General features: G+C 37.4%; 1 protein-coding gene across 2 annotated transcripts in view; it reads right to left on the reverse strand.

Moving 5' to 3' along the window:
- The window catches only part of LOC128698674 (MAM and LDL-receptor class A domain-containing protein 1), a 696,795-nt gene that overhangs the window by 631,279 nt on the left and 47,900 nt on the right, over positions 1-17,616 (reverse strand). For both annotated transcript variants that reach the window (XM_070084847.1, XM_070084846.1), the window contains exons 6-8: positions 14,876-15,103; positions 14,633-14,687; positions 140-288 (exon numbers count right to left, since the gene is read on the reverse strand). In XM_070084847.1, the coding sequence (XP_069940948.1) occupies positions 140-288; positions 14,633-14,687; positions 14,876-15,103 (432 nt within the window). The remainder of the gene's footprint in view (positions 1-139; positions 289-14,632; positions 14,688-14,875; positions 15,104-17,616) is intronic.

The following is a 17,616-nucleotide window of genomic DNA, read 5'->3' on the forward strand; positions in this document are numbered from 1 at the left end:
TATCTTGTCCCTCTTCATTCTCTCTACATACCAAAACCACCTGGACAACCCTTCCTCATCCCCCTGAATTGTACCCTTGGTGACTCACACATTGCCTTTTAATTTCTACACTCTGAACAATATACACTTGCTTATTTACCTGTTGGAAGATATTAAGACCATGGGGTCCATCCAGCATGTAGGAGAAGGAAAAGCACGAAGCATGTGTGGCAGATATCTCCGTGGAGTTCATAACGCCACGTGCATAGGGGTTAACAGTTTTGGTGATGTCCAGATAAGCATAGCCACCTGCAGTATGGTAAATTATTAGAGGCATTAGTGACAAGCACTTCTGCTACTTGCATACATAGGCTACATAAACAGATAATTAACCCTTAAACGGTCCAAACATATATATACGTTCACTCGCGTAGCGCCCCAAATTTTTTGAGAGAAAAAAAACTTTTTTTTTTAAAGGAAAAAAGAGCATATGGTACCCAGGCATCCCCAATTATTTTAATATGGCACACAGTGAGTGAGCACACCCATTCTCTCATGTCTAGGTGACTCAGGCTTATCGTGGCAATGTTGAATGAATGACAAAGAAAACGTATATATACGTTTGGGGCGCTACGCGCGTGAACGTATATATACGTTTGGACCATTTAAGGGTTAAATAAAGACTGAAGAATTGGCACAAAACATACAATCAATACCCTCATCAAAGACAAGTGGGGTTAGAGTTATATCAGTAATTTTGGAAATGTTGGCAGAGTTTTGAGTCTCACATGAAAAAATTCATTTGGATTCTCAATTTTTAGTTTGATTAACAACTCACCAAACAGTTATATAGTGACAACTGCATTTTGCTCATTTCCTTATTGTCATCAGTATGGGTTCCATCTCTTTTAAGAAAGGGATCAATACTACACATGGCTTTTGCCCTAGATTTGGCCTATGCAATGTTTTGGGTACCATCATTTTCCTTCTGTTTCTTCTGTCCTCTGTAGGATGTATTCAGATTTATCTCACTGGTTTCCATCTCTATGAGAAAGTTAGATGTCTGAGAAATTCAGTAATTCTTTGTCTTTGCTTGTATACAGAGCTTCTCTCTCTTTCTAACTTGCATCTTCTCCTCTTTTTTTTCTTAATGGTATGAATTGGAAGTGCACTTTTAGTACCAATGACTTTATCCTCTTGAGACACTGATTTAAACTCATATGAACTTCTCATTAAAGTCTGGTTTCATCTGATCTCAATTAATATATTTAATGTTGAGGTTGAATCTACTGCAATAAATACACTCTCATGACTGTTTGTATTTTCATGCTCGGTCCAGAGTGTAGGCAAGTTTTAACTTCAGTCAGGTAGTGATCTAAATCTGCTGAATCCAACACCATTACTTTCCATATCTGACCCTCGTTATTTATGAATATAAAATAGGCATTATAAATATGCACACACATAAACAGATCACACAGAAGACAAGGCTGTTGTTCACCATAAACTGTTGTTTTAACCCTTTCAGGGTCGACAGGCCCTTCCCCAGACTTCTTCTCAGGGCCTACAAATTTTCAAAAAAAAAAAATTATTTATTTTATGAAAAGACAGAGAATCTTTTCACGATCATAATGACACCAAAAGTATGAAATTTGATGGAAAACTTACGGAATTATGCTCTCTCGAATATAGCGGTCTCGACGATGTTTATGCATCAGCGATTTTGCCCAATTCGAGCCCTTTTTTCGGCCAATTTCACTGTACTAGTCGACAAAAATCATAACTATTTTGCTAGAACTCTATTTTTTTCTATCGAATGAGTACAAGAAACCACCCATTTACCGATTTCAACTATCCAATAAAGTGGTCAGAGTTTAGCAATTTTGCCAATTTCACACAAATTTCAAAAGATGCCAATTTCCAAATAGGATCCAGAATAAACAAGAAAGACATTCCTGGCACTAAAATAACATTTCCTCTATTCATTAGTCACGTCCCAACACCCCTCTTACATTCTTTTACTTTCCACTTTGAATTTTTATTCTCACAAAAAATAGAAGATTTACTGTTATACAGACTACTGCATTAGTGTAGAAATGGTATAAATAATATCAGTGCACTTGTGAAAGAATATTAGACTCACCAGTTGACGTGTAGTGTATGCATAGCATGATTTGTTTACTTTTGAACTTTGGCAAAAATCGAAGATTTCTTCTACTCTGAGTTCAATTTCAAGGTACTTTTCATTGTGAAACCAATCAAAATCATCTCAATTTCTGTAATATGTCTTCCATTATATAAAATGAGACCAGGAAAACTAGAATACCATCATAAATACCATACGAAAATACAGTGCAAAGTCGCTGTTTTAAACCAAAAACACTGTCAAAGTTTTTTTTCTCATTACGCACTGTGTGCTGCAGGAATTTTTTTTATACTGCGCACACTGACCACATAGACCCATTCTTTCATATGTAGGCCTACCAGCTTTCTCTCACTAGATATGAGGGCGCTAGAATTCAGGCGTACTAGTACGTCACAAACCCTGGTGTGTAATCCGTACTAGTATGTCAGAAACACTGAAAGGGTTAAATATTTTCTTCAACAAGTTGGCCGTCTCCCGCCTAGGCAGGGTGACCCAAAAAGAAAGAAAATCCCCAAAATGAAAATACTCTCATCATCATTATACACTTTCACCTCATTCATACATAATCACTGTTTGCAGAGGTGCCCAGATACAACAGTTTAGAAGCATATATAAAGATACAATATAAAAAGCGACCTGAAATAATATAATAAACTCCCTATAGAATATAATATCAGGGCCCCGATTATATATATCCAATCCTATTACACATCCCTCCAAACTGCCAATATCCCAAATTCCTCCTTTAAAGTGCAGGCATTGTACTTCCCATTTCCAGAACTCAAGTCAGGCTATATAAAAATAACCGGTTTCCCTGAATCCCTTCACTAAATATTACCCTGCTCACGCTGAAATAAGTATGTGTTCCTGGCCTAAACTAGTATTTCCTCTTGATGCACTCCATAAATCCCCTAGGCACTGATAAGGATAACTTATGAAGGACAGAAAAATCAATACTCTTTCACACCTGCTTAATGGCATGAGATACTTTGGGGTTAAAGGACATGTCTGTGTCCCAAAGCTTATGTTATGTAAGTTTCAAAATGTTCTCCATTGGATTTAAGTTCATTGAGTTTCCAGGCCAGTCTTTACCCTCTGACTGTTTCAGCTGTATATATACGCCTTACGAGCCAGTGTTTCGGACATACATACATACATACATACATACATACATACATACATACATACATACATACATACATACATACATACATACATACATACATACATATATACATATACATATACATATATATATATATATATATATATATATATATATATATATATATATATATATATATATATATATATATATATATATATTTATTTATTTATTTATTTATTTATTATAAATTTGTGCACACATACAGAGGTACAAAAAAAAAAAAAATACAGATAAGAGCAGTATGCCAAAGCCACTTATACTATGCATAGCATTACGGGCTGGCTTAAAATTAACTTAAGATTAACTAAGCAATGATGAAGTCAGTGATAAAACATTAATGTAAACAGATTACTATAAAGCACAAGTGAGTATTACAAAGACAGGTCATATGAAGGATTCTGTTAGGTAGTGTATTTAAAAAATAATAAAGTTAGATTCGGTTTTAGGTTTAACATTTATGTGATATAATTGTGAGAAACATTTAAGATATACAATTTATAAGGTTCAGTTATTCAGTATTTATTTGGTTTTGGGTGAGTAAGTGATCTTTGAGTAGAGACTTGAATTTATAAACAGGTAGTGTTTCTTTTATATTTACAGGTAATGAATTCCAGATTTTAGGGCCTTTTATGTGCATTGAGTTTTTGCATAGTGTGAGATGAACACGAGGAACATCAAAGAGTGATCTGTGCCTTGTGTTATGGTCATGTGTTCTGTTGAGGTTGGCAAGGAGATGTTTGAGGGGAGGGTTAATATCAGAGTTAAGTGTTCTATGTATGTAATAGGTGCAGTAATAAGTATGGATGTTTTGTATGGTGAGTAGGTTTAGTGTATTGAATATTGGTGGAGTGTGCTGCCTGTAGTGAGAATTTGTTATCATTCTAACTGCAGCCTTTTGTTGGGTAATTAGTGGTCTGAGATGGTTAATTGTTGTTGAGCCCCATGCACAAATTCCATAGGTGAGATAGGGGTAAATAAGAGAGTGATATAGGGCCAGGAGGGCTGACTGTGGAACATAGTACCGTATCTTCGATAGTATGCCTACAGTCTTGGAAATTTTCTTAGAAATTTGTTGTATATGTGTATGAAATTTGAGTCTATTATCAAGGTGGATTCCTAAGAATTTTCCCTCTGTTAGCTTTGTGATAGGTGATCCGTTTATCATTATGTTAAGAGGGACATCTGTAGCTCTGTTACCAAACTGAATGAAGTAGGTTTTGTCAATGTTTAGTGTAAGTTTGTTAGTCCTCATCCAGGTAGATATTTTCTGTAATTCGGTATTTACAGTATTGGCTAGTGTGACTGGGCTCGGGTGAGAGAAGACGTATGTAGTGTCATCTGCAAATAGTGTGGGTTTGAGTAATTGCGAAGCATTTGGAAGGTCATTTATGTATAGGAGAAAGAGAAGAGGGCCAAGGACACTTCCCTGTGGGACACCAACTGTAATTGGTTGCGCAGAAGAGTTTGCCCCATTTGCGTACACATATTGGCTTCTGTTGCTGAGGTATGACTTGAGGTAGTTGAGGGAGTGCCCTCTTATACCATAGTGTGACAATTTTACGTGGAGCAAGTCATGGTCAACTGTATCAAAAGCTTTACGTAAGTCAATGAAGATCCCCAGTGGGACTTCTTTTTTCTCTATTGCAGTGTATATATGTTCTAGCATGTGTATAATAGCATCATTAGTATTTTTATTAGGCCTGAATCCAAACTGGCAGGGGTTGAGTATGTTTTGGGAGATAAGGTAGGAGTAGATTCGTTTATGAATTAATTTTTCGAAGATTTTTGAGAGAGGGTGTAAGTTGGATATTGGCCTATAGTTATTCAACTCTGTTTGGTCTCCTCCTTTGTGGATCGGGGTGACCCTTGCTATTTTGAGTACTGTAGGGAAGGTGGAGGATTCAATGGATTTGTTAAAGAGTGTTGCAATGATTGGAGATAGCACTTGTGACACTTTTTTGTATATAAAGGGTGGTAAGGTACTTAAATCTCCTGCCTTGTTTTTTAGTGCATTGATAATAAGGGAGACTTCGTATGGGTTAGTCGGAGCTAGGAACAGTGTGTTCGGGTAGTTGCCGGTGAGGTAGTCATTTGGTGGGGTATCTGAGCTTGGGATTTTATTGGCAAGGTTTTGTCCTATAGTGGAGAAGAAATCATTGAGTCTGTTTGCTGTTTCTGTTGGTGGGAGTTGGGGTTCATCTGATTTTGCTAATTTTATTTCGCTATTTCGTGATATCTTTTTTGTTCCCAGAATTTCTGATAGGGTTTTCCAGGTCTTTTTTATATCACCTCGTAAGTTGGATAATCTGTTCTCATAATACAATTTTTTTGCCCTTCTTATCAGGCTGGTTAGGATTGACGAGTAACGTTTTGTTTGGTCTCTGGTTATGTGACCCATTCTGTACTGCTTTTCATATTGGTGTTTTGTATTTATGGATTTGAGAATGCTGGGTGTTAGCCAGGGACTGTTCAGTCTCTTTGCTGTCATCTGTTTAGTTTTTTTAGGGCAGTGCTTGTTATAGAGGTATTGGGTCTTTTTTAGAAAATTATTAATACATTCGTCAATATCTGTATAGATTTCTAGCTCAGTGTGCCAATCAATGTTTGCTAATGCTGTTGTGAAGTTATTAATGGCTGCCTCATTGTGAAGTCTGAAGGTGACTTTAGTAGTGTCTTGGGGTAGTTTACCAAGAGTTGTTATGAGGAAAGTAGGGTAGTGGTCTGTGGTATTATCTGTAATTATGCCTGATTTTAAAGGGGATATGGTGTTGGTCCAGATGTGGTCAAGTAGGGAAACACTAGTCTCTGTAACTCGTGTAGGTTTTGTTACTGCTGGTAGTAACATACAGTTACTCATTGTGTTTGTGAATTCAGTAACGTGTGGGTCCTGGTCTTGCAGGAGATTTATATTGAAGTCACCTGAGAGTAGTAAGTGATCTTTGTTCATGCGTGCATCAGTTATCATACTTCCTAGATTTTGACTAAATTGGCTAATGTTTGACTGTGGAACTCTGTAGATGTTTATCAATGTGAGAGGTTTTTGTAGGTATTTGGATTTGAATTTAGCTATTATATATTCCCCATGTTCATCCCTTGTGCAAGTATTAGTGATACATTCTAGTTGGTCTGAGTAGTATATGGCTGTGCCACCCCCTTGTTGGTCTGGCCTACAGTTGTGTATGGCTGTGTAACCAGGAATGGCATAGACATCTGTACTATCAGGCTTTAGCCAGGTTTCAGTTAGTGTAATGATGGACATATTGGCATGTAAGGAATTTAGTAATGCTATGAGGTCATCGTAATGCTTGCTTAAAGATCTGATATTGTAGTTAAAGATAGTTATGTTGTTGTTGGCACTGAGAAGTGCCTTTGATTGTTCTGCAGTGTAGTAATTACAGTAACTGTTTGATTCATTTAAGTCACTAAATAAGAGGTTGGTATCAGGATCAATGCTTGTAATCATAAGATTTGTAGTGAATCTATAGTTAGAATTAAGTATAAAACAAAGTAAATAGTCTTAAGCTAAAAAAGAGCATATATATATATATATATATATGAGGTTAATCATAGAATTGATGAGGGAAAAAAGGTGAGTGGTGCGTTGAGGTATATGTGGAGTCAAAAAACGTTATCTATGGAGGCAAAGAAGGGAATGTATGAAAGTATAGTAGTACCAACACTCTTATATGGATGTGAAGCTTGGGTGGTAAATGCAGCAGCGAGGAGACGGTTGGAGGCAGTGGAGATGTCCTGTCTAAGGGCAATGTGTGGTGTAAATATTATGCAGAAAATTCGGAGTGTGGAAATTAGGAGAAGGTGTGGAGTTAATAAAAGCATTAGTCAGAGAGCAGAAGAGGGGTTGTTGAGGTGGTTTGGTCATTTAGAGAGAATGGATCAAAGTAGAATGACATGGAAAGCATATAAATCTATAGGGGAAGGAAAGAGGAGTAGGGGTCGTCCTCGAAAGGGTTGGAAAGAGGGGGTAAAGGAGGTTTTGTGGGCGAGGGGCTTGGACTTCCAGCAAGCGTGCATGAGCGTGTTAGATAGGAGTGAATGGAGACAAATGATACTTGGGACCTGACGATCTGTTGGAGTGTGAGCAGGGTAATATTTAGTGAAGGGATTCAGGGAAACCGGTTATTTTCATATAGTCGGACTTGAGTCCTGGAAATGGGAAGTACAATGCCTGCACTTTAAAGGAGTGGTTTGGGATTTGGCAGTTTGGAGGGATATGTTGTGTATCTTTATACGTATATGCTTCTAAACTGTTGTATTCTGGGCACCTCTGCAAAAGCAGTGATAATGTGCGAGTGTGGTGAAAGTGTTGAATGATGAAAGTATTTTCTTTTTGGGGATTTTCTTTCTTTTTTGGGTCACCCTGCCTCGGTGGGAGATGACCGACTTGTTGAAAAAAAAAAAAAAAAAAAAAATTATATATATATATATATATATATATATATATATAGTGTATAATATATATAAATATATATATATATATATATATATATATATAATATATATATATATATATATATATATATATATATATATATATATATATATATATATATATAAAACCAGTTATTTTATATAACCGGACTTGAGTCCTGGAAATGGGAAGTACAATGCCTGCACTCTAAATATTTTTGGAGGGGTTTGGGATATTGACAGTTTGGAGGGGTATATTGTGTATTTTTATACGTATACATGTATACTTCTAAACTGTTGTATTCTGGGCACCTCTGCAAAAACAGTGATTATGTGTGAGGTGAAAGTGTTGAATGATGATGAAAGTGTTTTCTTTTTGGGTCACCCTGCCTCGGTGGGAGACGACTGACTTGTTGAAAAAAAAAAAATAAATTCTAGTGGCTTCAAATCAAGCAGGAGAAAGCTGGTAGGCCCACATATGAGAGAATGGGTCTGTGTGGTCAGTGTGCACAGTATAAAAAAATTGTGCAGCACGCAGTGCATAATGAGAAAAAAAAAACTTCGACTGTGTTTTTGGATTGAAACGTCGACTTTGAGGTGTATTTTCATATAGTATTTATGGTTGTATTCTCATTTTCACAGTCCCGTTTGATAGAATGGAAAACATATTACAGAAATAGTGGTGATTTTGATTAGTTTCAATATATAAGCAACTCTTTGAACAACTTCACTGGCCATGCCATAGTACGATGGGTTTGAGGTCACTGTTCACACCGTAGTACTATGCCACAAGCTCAGCTCACTCAGATAAGAGGCACAGATATGGGCTTAGATATGAGAGAATGGGTCTATTAGGTATGTATGAACCATATAAAAAAATCTTGCAACACGCAGTGCATAATGAGAAAAAAACTGTGACCATGTTTTTGGTTTAACCCTTTCAGGGTTTCTGATGTACTAGTACGGCTTACGCACCAGGGTTTTTGACGAACTAGTACGCCTAAATTCTAGCGCCCTCAAATCTAGTGAGAGAAAGCTGGTAGGCCTACATATGAAAGAATGCGTCTATGTGGTCAGTGTGCGCAGTATAAAAAAATCCTGCAGCACACAGTGCGTAATGAGAAAAAAAAAAATTTGATCGTGTTTTTGGATTAAAACAGCGACTTTGCACTGTATTTTCATATGGTATTTATCGTTGTATTCTAGTTTTCCTGGTCTCATTTTATAGAATGGAAGACATATTACAGAAACTGAGATGATTTTGACTGGTTTTACAAAGAAAAGTACCTTGAAATTGAGCTCAAATTAGCAGAAATGTTCAATTTTTACCAAAGTTCAAAAGTAAACAAATCATGCTAAGTGTCCAATACGCGTCAACTGGTGAGTCTAACATTCTTTCACAAGTGCGCCAATATTATTTATACCATTTCTACACTAATGAAGTAGTCTGTATAACAGTAAATCTTCTATTTTTTGTGAGAATAAAAATTCAAAGTGGAAAGCAAAAGAATGTAAGAGGGGCATGGGGACGTAACTAATGAACAGAGGAAACGTTATTTTAGTGCCAGGAATGTCTTTCTTGTTTATTCTGGACCCTATTTGGAAATTGGCATCTTTTGAAATTTGTGTGAAACTGGCAAAATTGCTAAATTCTGACCACTGTATTGGATAGTTGAAATAGGTAAATGGGTGGTTTCTTGTACTCATTCGATAGAAAAAATGAAGTTCTAGCGAAATAGTTATGATTTTTGTCGACTAGTACACTGGAATTGGCCGAAAATAGGGCTCAAAGTGGGCAAAATCGCCGATGCGTAAACATCGTCGAGACTGCTACCTTTGCAAGAGCATAATTCCATAAGTTTTCCATCAAATTTCATACTTTTGGTGTCATTATGGTCGGGAAAAGATTCTCTATCTTTTCATAAGAAAAAATAATTTTTTTTTTTGAAATTTGGGCAACCGTGAGAACAAGTCTGGGAGTGGGCCTGGGGACCCTGAAAGGGGTAAAATAGCGACTTTGCGGTGTATTTTCATATGTTTTTTTATGGTTGCATTCTCGGTTTCTTGGTCTCATTTGATAAAATAGAAGATTTTTATTTTTTATCAATACATCAGCCATTTCCCATCAAGGCAGGGCAACCCAAAAAAGAAGAAACACTTTCATCATCATTCACTCCATCACTGTCTTGCCAAAGGTGTGGTTGCACTACAGCTAAACAACTGCAACATTAACCCCCCTCCTTCAGAGCACAGGCACTGTATTTCCCATCTCCAGGACTGAAGGCCAGCTAACCGATTTCCCTGAATCCCTTTATAAATGTTACCTTGCTCACACTTCAAAACCGTTTTTTTTCAACATGTTGGCCATCTCCCACTGAGGCAGGGTAACCCAAATGAAAAAGAAACACTCTCACCATCATTAAACACTTTCACCATCATTCACACATAATCACTGTTTTTGCAGAGGAACTCAGATATGACAGTTTAGATGTTTAGAAGATATATTACAGAAAAAGAGATGATTTTGATTGGTTTCAGGACTGGAAATAGCTTGAAATTGAACTCCAAGTAGTGGAAATGTCCGATTTTTGCCAATATATGCAGGAGTAAACAAATTACGTCAATCGTCCAATACATGTCCAACTAGTGGGCCTAATATGTGTTCACAAATGTGCTGATATTATTTATACAATTATTACAATATTGTGTGAATAAAAAATAAAAATGGAATTCATGTGTAAAGCCTGGGAATGTAACTAATGAACAAAGGAAATGTTATCTTATTGCCAGGAATGTCTGCATTGTTTATTTCAAACCTTATTTTGAAATTGGAATATTTTGAAATTTGTTTGAAATTGGCCAAATTACCAATTTCTGATCACTTTATTTAGTTGAAATAGTTGACGGGGCAATTTCTTGTGCTCAATCAATTAAAAGGAAGGCATACTAGCAAAATAGCTAAGAATTTGGTCAACTGGAGCAATGTAAGTGGCTTAAAATAGGAATCAAAGTTGGCAAAATCGCTGATGCATAAATATCGCTGACACAGCAAAATTCATGAAAGCATAATTTCGTCAATTTTCCATCAAATTTTGTACTTTTTGCTTTATTACCTTCAGAAAAAAGATTCTCTACCATTTCATAAGAAAAAATAACATTTTTTTTTTTTAAATTCTTGGACAGTATGGACAAGTTTTAGATCAGGGGTCTGGACAGTGAAAGGGTTAATCCCTTGAGGATCCAAGCCATAGATCTATGCCTTATCTACAGGGTCCAAGCTGCAGTTCTACGCCATGAGTTCAGCTCACTCAGATAAGCTGTGAGAATTAAATTTAAGCCTAGATATGAGAGAATGGATCTATGTGGTAAGTGTGCACCATATAAAACAAATCCTGCAGCACACAGTGCATAATGAGAAAAAAAAACTGTGACTATGTTTTTCTCTACCATTTTAAAAGAAAAAATAACAAAACATTTTTTTGAAAATTCTTGGCCCCTGTGGACAAGGCATAGATCTACGGCTTGGACCCTCAATATGCCCTCAATGGTCCTTTCAGGGTCCAGATCCCCAATCTGAAACTTGTCCACAGGGTCCAAGAATTTAAAGAAAAAAAATTAATTTTTTTTATGAAATGGTGGAGAATCTTTTTCTGAAGGCAATAAAACAAAAAAGTATGAAATTTGACAGAAAACTGGTGAAATTATGCTCTCGTAAATTTTGCTGTGTCAACGATATTTACACAATGGCGATTTTGCCCACTTTGACTCCCATTTTAGGCCAATTGCATTATTCCAGTCGACAAAATTCTTAGCCATTTGCTAGTATTACTTCTATTTTATCGACTGAGCACAAGAAATCACCCAGTCAACTGTTTCAAGTGGAACCTCAAATATCGAACTGCTCCCAACTCAACCAATTATGTAAGTGTATTTTTGTAAAAGCTTTTATGAGTGCATTTTTGAGGGTCTGAAATGAACTAATCTAACTTACATTATTCCTGATGGGAATAAATTCGTTCGGTAATGGCACCTGAGCAGCCGTCTGGAACGAAGAAAGTTTGATATGTGAGGTTCCACTGTACCCAATAAAGTGATTGGACATTGGTAATTTGGCCAATTTCACACAAAGTTCAAAATATTCCAATTTGAAAATAGGGTCCAGAATAAACAATCCAGGTATTCCTGGCACTAAAATAACATTTCCTCTGTTTATTAGTTATGTTTCAAAGCTTTACAAATGAATTCCATTTTGATTTTTTATTAACATAATGAATTTTTATTCACACCAAAAAATAGAAGATTTACTGTTATGCAATATTTTAATAATTGTATAAATAATATCAGCGCATTCATGAACACACATTAGACCCACCAGCTGACGTGTATTGGATGCGTGACGTCATTTGTTTACTCTTGAACATCAGCAAAAACCGAGCATTTCCGCTAATTTCAGCTCAGTTCCCAGCCATTTTCAGTACTAAAACCAATCAAAATCATCTCTATTTCTGTAAAATATCTTCCATTCTATCAAATGAGACCAAGAAACCCCAAATACAACTGTAAAAAACATGAAAAACACCACAAAGTTGCTGTTTTAATCCAAAAATACACTCTTTTTTTTTCTCATGTAATGTGTGCTGCAGGATTTATTTTATGTGGTACACTCTTACCACATAGATGTATTCTCTCATATCTAGGCCCAAATTTACTGCTCACAGCTTATCTGAGTGAGCTGAGCTCATGGCGTAGAACTACGGCTTGGACCCAGGCTTCAAAGCTGCAGAACTACGAGACAGACCCTCAAAGGGTTAAATGAAGTCCTTATATATTTACAAAAATTGATGGTGCTATATTACAGCAGAACCCCTGTATCCAATGATTCGGCATTCGCAGTTTCAGTTATCCACAGTTTACTGTGGCCCCAAAATACCTCTTAATTTTGTAAAATAATGGCCCCAAAGTGCAAAAGCAGAAAAGCTGGCTGTTCCTCAAAGCCTAAGTCAATCAATCAATCAAGTTTATTCTCTATAAGGATTACAATGCGGGGTTTACAGATTTTGGTTTTGTGGTTTACATGAAATAAAATACTAATTACAGAGGGGGGCCACTAGGACACCTAGCATGGCTAGGCATTTCAGGCAGACTTAGATTATTTCTTAACTCTAAATGTGAAGTGCATCCCATCAGTGAAAAAGTGATAATTCTGCACTTACTGAGCATAATTTATCAATGAAACTTTATAATAGGTACAGTAGAGCATCATTTATGCTGTGGTCCTACTGGGCCGAGGTGGATGGTAGAGGTTCTGGTACTTCAGTCAATGGTTGTACTGGAGTGTCTTACTTTAAGTCATTCAGTCAGTCAAGTCACTCAGTAAGTCAAGTCAAGTCACTCAGTAAGTCAGTCAAGTCATTCAGTAAGTCAGTCAAGTCATTCAGTAAGTCAGTCAAGTCACTCAGTAAGGCAGTCAAGTCAATCAGTCAAGTCATTCAGTAAGTCAGTCAAGTCATTCAATAAGTCAGTCAAGTCATACAGTATGTCAGTCAAGTCACTCAGTAAGTCATTCAGTCAAGTCACTCAGTAAGTCAGTCAAGTCACTCAGTAAGTCACTCAATAAGTCAGCCAAGTCATTCAGTAAGTCAGTCAAGTCATTCAGTAAGTCACTCAGTAAGTCATTCAGTAAGTCAGTCAAGTCATTCAGTAAGTCCATCAAGTCACTCAGTAAGTCATTCAGTCAAGTCACTCAGTAAATCAGTCAGGTCATTCAGTAAGTCAGTAAAGTCACTCAGTAAGTCAGTCACACAAACTCATGTTTACCTCTTTTTCTGTGTACAAAGTAACACTTCATTATGGTTACAGGTTATCTCTTGTCTAATATCTTTGTTTCTTTGTTACTTCTAAGACTGAAGTGCTTATACCTCTTTTTGCCACTTTCAGCAACACTGGTATGGCTACTGGGTGTCATGATTGCTTGGCAGACACAAGATATAATAATTTAAATATCATAACACAATTCACAAACACAGCTGCCTTGTAGCAGAGAAAGACTGGACTGGACATGTATGAATTACGAAGGCTGGGATGGTGGGGTGGTGTCCGGGAGTGGTAGGGGATGGCAGGAGGGCTCCCCGGCTGCTCCACAACAAGGTGGCCTCTTGAGCAAGAGAATTTTTTTTTCCATCCCACAAACTGAACTGTGTTAAATTAATTATACAACATGTTACATAAAATTGTGCTGCAATTCTTCAATCATGCAATACCCAAATCATGCCAGATAAACTCATGCTAAATAATGATCTACTGTATGTACTGTATATGACTTATATATAGGGTCTGCTACGATCCACATTTTCGGAATCCACGGAACGTATCCCCCGCGGATACTGGGGTCCTACTGTATTTGACTGTTGGGGAGATAAGACAGCCACTGCTTTTGTTGCCATTCAAACATGATTCCAAGACAGTGGTATATTCCTGTAATTTCTTGACCATTCTTTCATTCTCTCTTTGCTTGCTGGCACTAAAACAACCTTTAGGGTCTGAGAGAACTTGGACAAGAAGTAATTAGATGACAACATATATATACGGAGGTGGGAAGAAAAGTACTTGCGCTTTGAAAGTCGAGGAAAATGTAGTGATTCGGTGGGTCATTACTGGATTATGATGATTATGCTCATCTTGAGGACAATTAGGGGTCAATTGATAGTATGATTTCTTTTGGTTACTCTGACTCAGTGGGAAATGGATGGCATTAAAAGATAAAACAATAATAGCATACCTTTTAAAAGTCACAACTTAAGAGAGTGTTGAGTTTTCATATATATCTGAAGTTAATAACACCAGCTGTAGAGAACCAAACTAATTTGTAGGTTTATAAGCTTATAAGAACTAAAATAATTCAAGACACTTACCATCAGATATATCATTTGCCTCATGGACTTCCCACTTCATCTCATTGCCAGTGCCCTGATTAATATACAAACAATATAATTTAATAAGCAAATACACTTGAAAGCTGTGTTTTCTTTTTGCATTTCCAGAAATTCAACTAAAACTTACAAATTTATCATCTCTTATAGTGCAGTTCAGTTAGGAAAATTTTATTCAGATATAAAAAAAAAAATACTGGCATAATGATGACTAATATTTCTTACAGCTCCATAATCACTTGTCCATATACAGAGGTCTTGATCAAAGGAACAGTCATAAATTGATGAAGGCTGACTGGTGGGAGGTTGAGGTGTTGGGGTAAGTGGTGTGGTGTAGTTGATGCCATTACTGGCTTCGCTTGGTCGAAGAACACAACTACCAGCAGCTACTATAATGTCATCAACAGCAATATCACCCATGAAGCCTGATCCCATCACTGACTCAATAACTATCTGTAATATGACAAAACTCTTATATTTACATATTCTGTTTATTATTATGGAAACAAATTTTAACAATGCTGTAAAAAACATAAGAGGGTAAGTAGCACTGCATTATCATAAGTGTTTGCTGGGCTTAATTAAGGATGAGAAATGAGGAAAGAAAGGAAGAAATAGAAAGGGGGAGAGAGAAGAAAAAAGGAAGGGAAAGAGAAGAATGAGAGGAAAAAGGAAAGGAAGGAGGAGGGTGTGAAAAAAAAGGAAGGAGTGCAGGAAAAGAGGGGAGGAGGAAAATGATAGAAAATTAAGAAGGAAAGTTGGGAGAAAAAAGGGAGAAAATCAAGAGGGAAAGAGAGGAGGAAAAAGGGAGGAAAGAGAGGAAAGAAAGATGAGGTAGGGAGGGAGTGTTCACACATTCAGAATATGCATGTGCATGCTATCCCAAGTAAATCACGCTGGGAGACAACACACAGCACACAATAACTGTTAACAATCTGCCTTTGCAGAGTAAGTTTCTAGTATCTTTTTTTTAGCACCATTTCTTATCTTACAGCTATAGTTTCTTGTTCTGTTAATGGCATTAGCAAATCTTCCTTACCTGTTCTTGATAATCATGTCCTCTATTTTTCCTCCTTTAATTCAAGGATAGAATGTTTATGAAAAAAGGCTGAAACAGTCTTTCTTCATAACTCATATTTTTTTAAGTTATAGAAGCCATTTTTAGGCTGGTCTTTTTCTTCAAGAATGAGGGGTGCATTTAAGTAAGATTATGTATACATAAAAGTGTATGTCTTTCACTGTATACCAGTATACTATAATGAAAGTTTACTTTAGTCAATATTTCTAAGATTATTCTTGAATGATAATGAACCAGTGACATGCAGCCTTTCAGCAGCCACAACAAAATAATAAACAAACAACTTTATTGCCATAAAGTAAATTTAGTATACAAATGACACTGGGTTAAGTGACATTAATAAACCACTTTACAGAAAGCCCTTTATGTTGAGCATTTCAGGCAGCCTTAAAATTAACTTATAATTACAATTATAATTACTATTAACCCTTTGACTGTTTCCGATGTATAAATACGTCTTACGAGCCAATGTTTCTGACGTATTTATACGCACAAATTCTAGCGGCTTCAAATCAAGCGCCAAAGGTCTGGTAGGCCTACACGAGAGAGAATGGGTCTCAGTGGTCGGTGTGCACCCTGTGAAAAAAATCTGGGACCCAGCGGTGCATTGTGGGAACGCCATGTTGTTAGTCCATTTTCACCATGCCTCTCGGTAAGAAGTTCCTCACTCCTCGGCGGATTGGAGGTCTTTTGTTCCCAAGTGATAGCTCTAACAGCGATGAAAATGTCAGTGACAGTGAATTCAAGGGTTTTGAAGTGAGTGTTACCGGAAAAAGTGCCCAGGATAACGTAATTAGTGATGAAAACCCAGATGACCCACAACCTTCCACCTCTGGTGCTGTGCCGGCTTGTTCACGTTCACGTTCGCCTGTACCAGGACGAAAGAGGAAACTATTTGGTCGTGTACAACACCCAGATGATAGCAGTGATAGTGATAGTGATTTCAAGGTCATTGAAAGCAGTTCTAGTGACAGTGAGAGTGAATATTCCCCAGTGAAGCGGCAGTATGTACGACGTAGCATGCGGTCTGGTAGTGTTTCATATGTTGTTCCAAGGGGAAGGAGAAACTCTGGGAGCACATCCCGTGGCCCTACACCACGACCTGATAGTGAAGATGACGATATTGTAACGATGGGTATGAATGGTGACAGTGAGGGAGGAGGCAGTGGTGGTGATAGTGAGGGTGGCACGGCCCATGTGGCACCATCAGCGGGCCACGCTACTACCCACGCTGCTGATGCAGCACAACAACCAGCCTCACCCTGCCCCACACTCCCACAACCTGCACCACCACAACCTGCACAACCACAACCTGCACAACCACAACCACGGTACAATATCCAGACCCCACCAGCAGACCGCATCTGGGATTGGCAGGACGGTGACGAGTTTGTTCCCAGTCCCCATGACTTTGACGAAACACAAAGTGGAATAAAGCCATCTTGTCCACTTGGGAACAATGCCAGTGAACTGGACTGCTTTGAGTTATTCTTCGATGAACCCCTGATGAACATTATTGTCAGGGAAACAAACACATACTGTGATTACACCATGGCAAATACAATTCTCTCACCAAAATCACGGCTACACAAGTGGAAGGAGACAACTGTGGCAGAGATGTACCTGTTTTTTGCCACAATAATGCTTATGCCACATGTGTATAAGCACACTGTCACCACATACTGGGCAACAGAACGCCTGATTTCAACTCCAGGTTTTAGTGACATTATAGGTGTCAATCGTTTCCTGATACTGTTACGTATGTTGCACTTTTCAGACAAAACCAGGCCTGACAGAAGTGACAGGTTATATAAGATCAGAAATGTGTTTATGTACCTGAAACAAAAGTGCTGCATGTATTTTTATCCATTCAGGAAGCTTGTTATTG

Source organism: Cherax quadricarinatus, chromosome 14 (assembly GCF_038502225.1).
Source record: "Cherax quadricarinatus isolate ZL_2023a chromosome 14, ASM3850222v1, whole genome shotgun sequence".
In the NCBI taxonomy this organism is placed as follows: Eukaryota; Metazoa; Arthropoda; class Malacostraca; order Decapoda; family Parastacidae; genus Cherax; species Cherax quadricarinatus.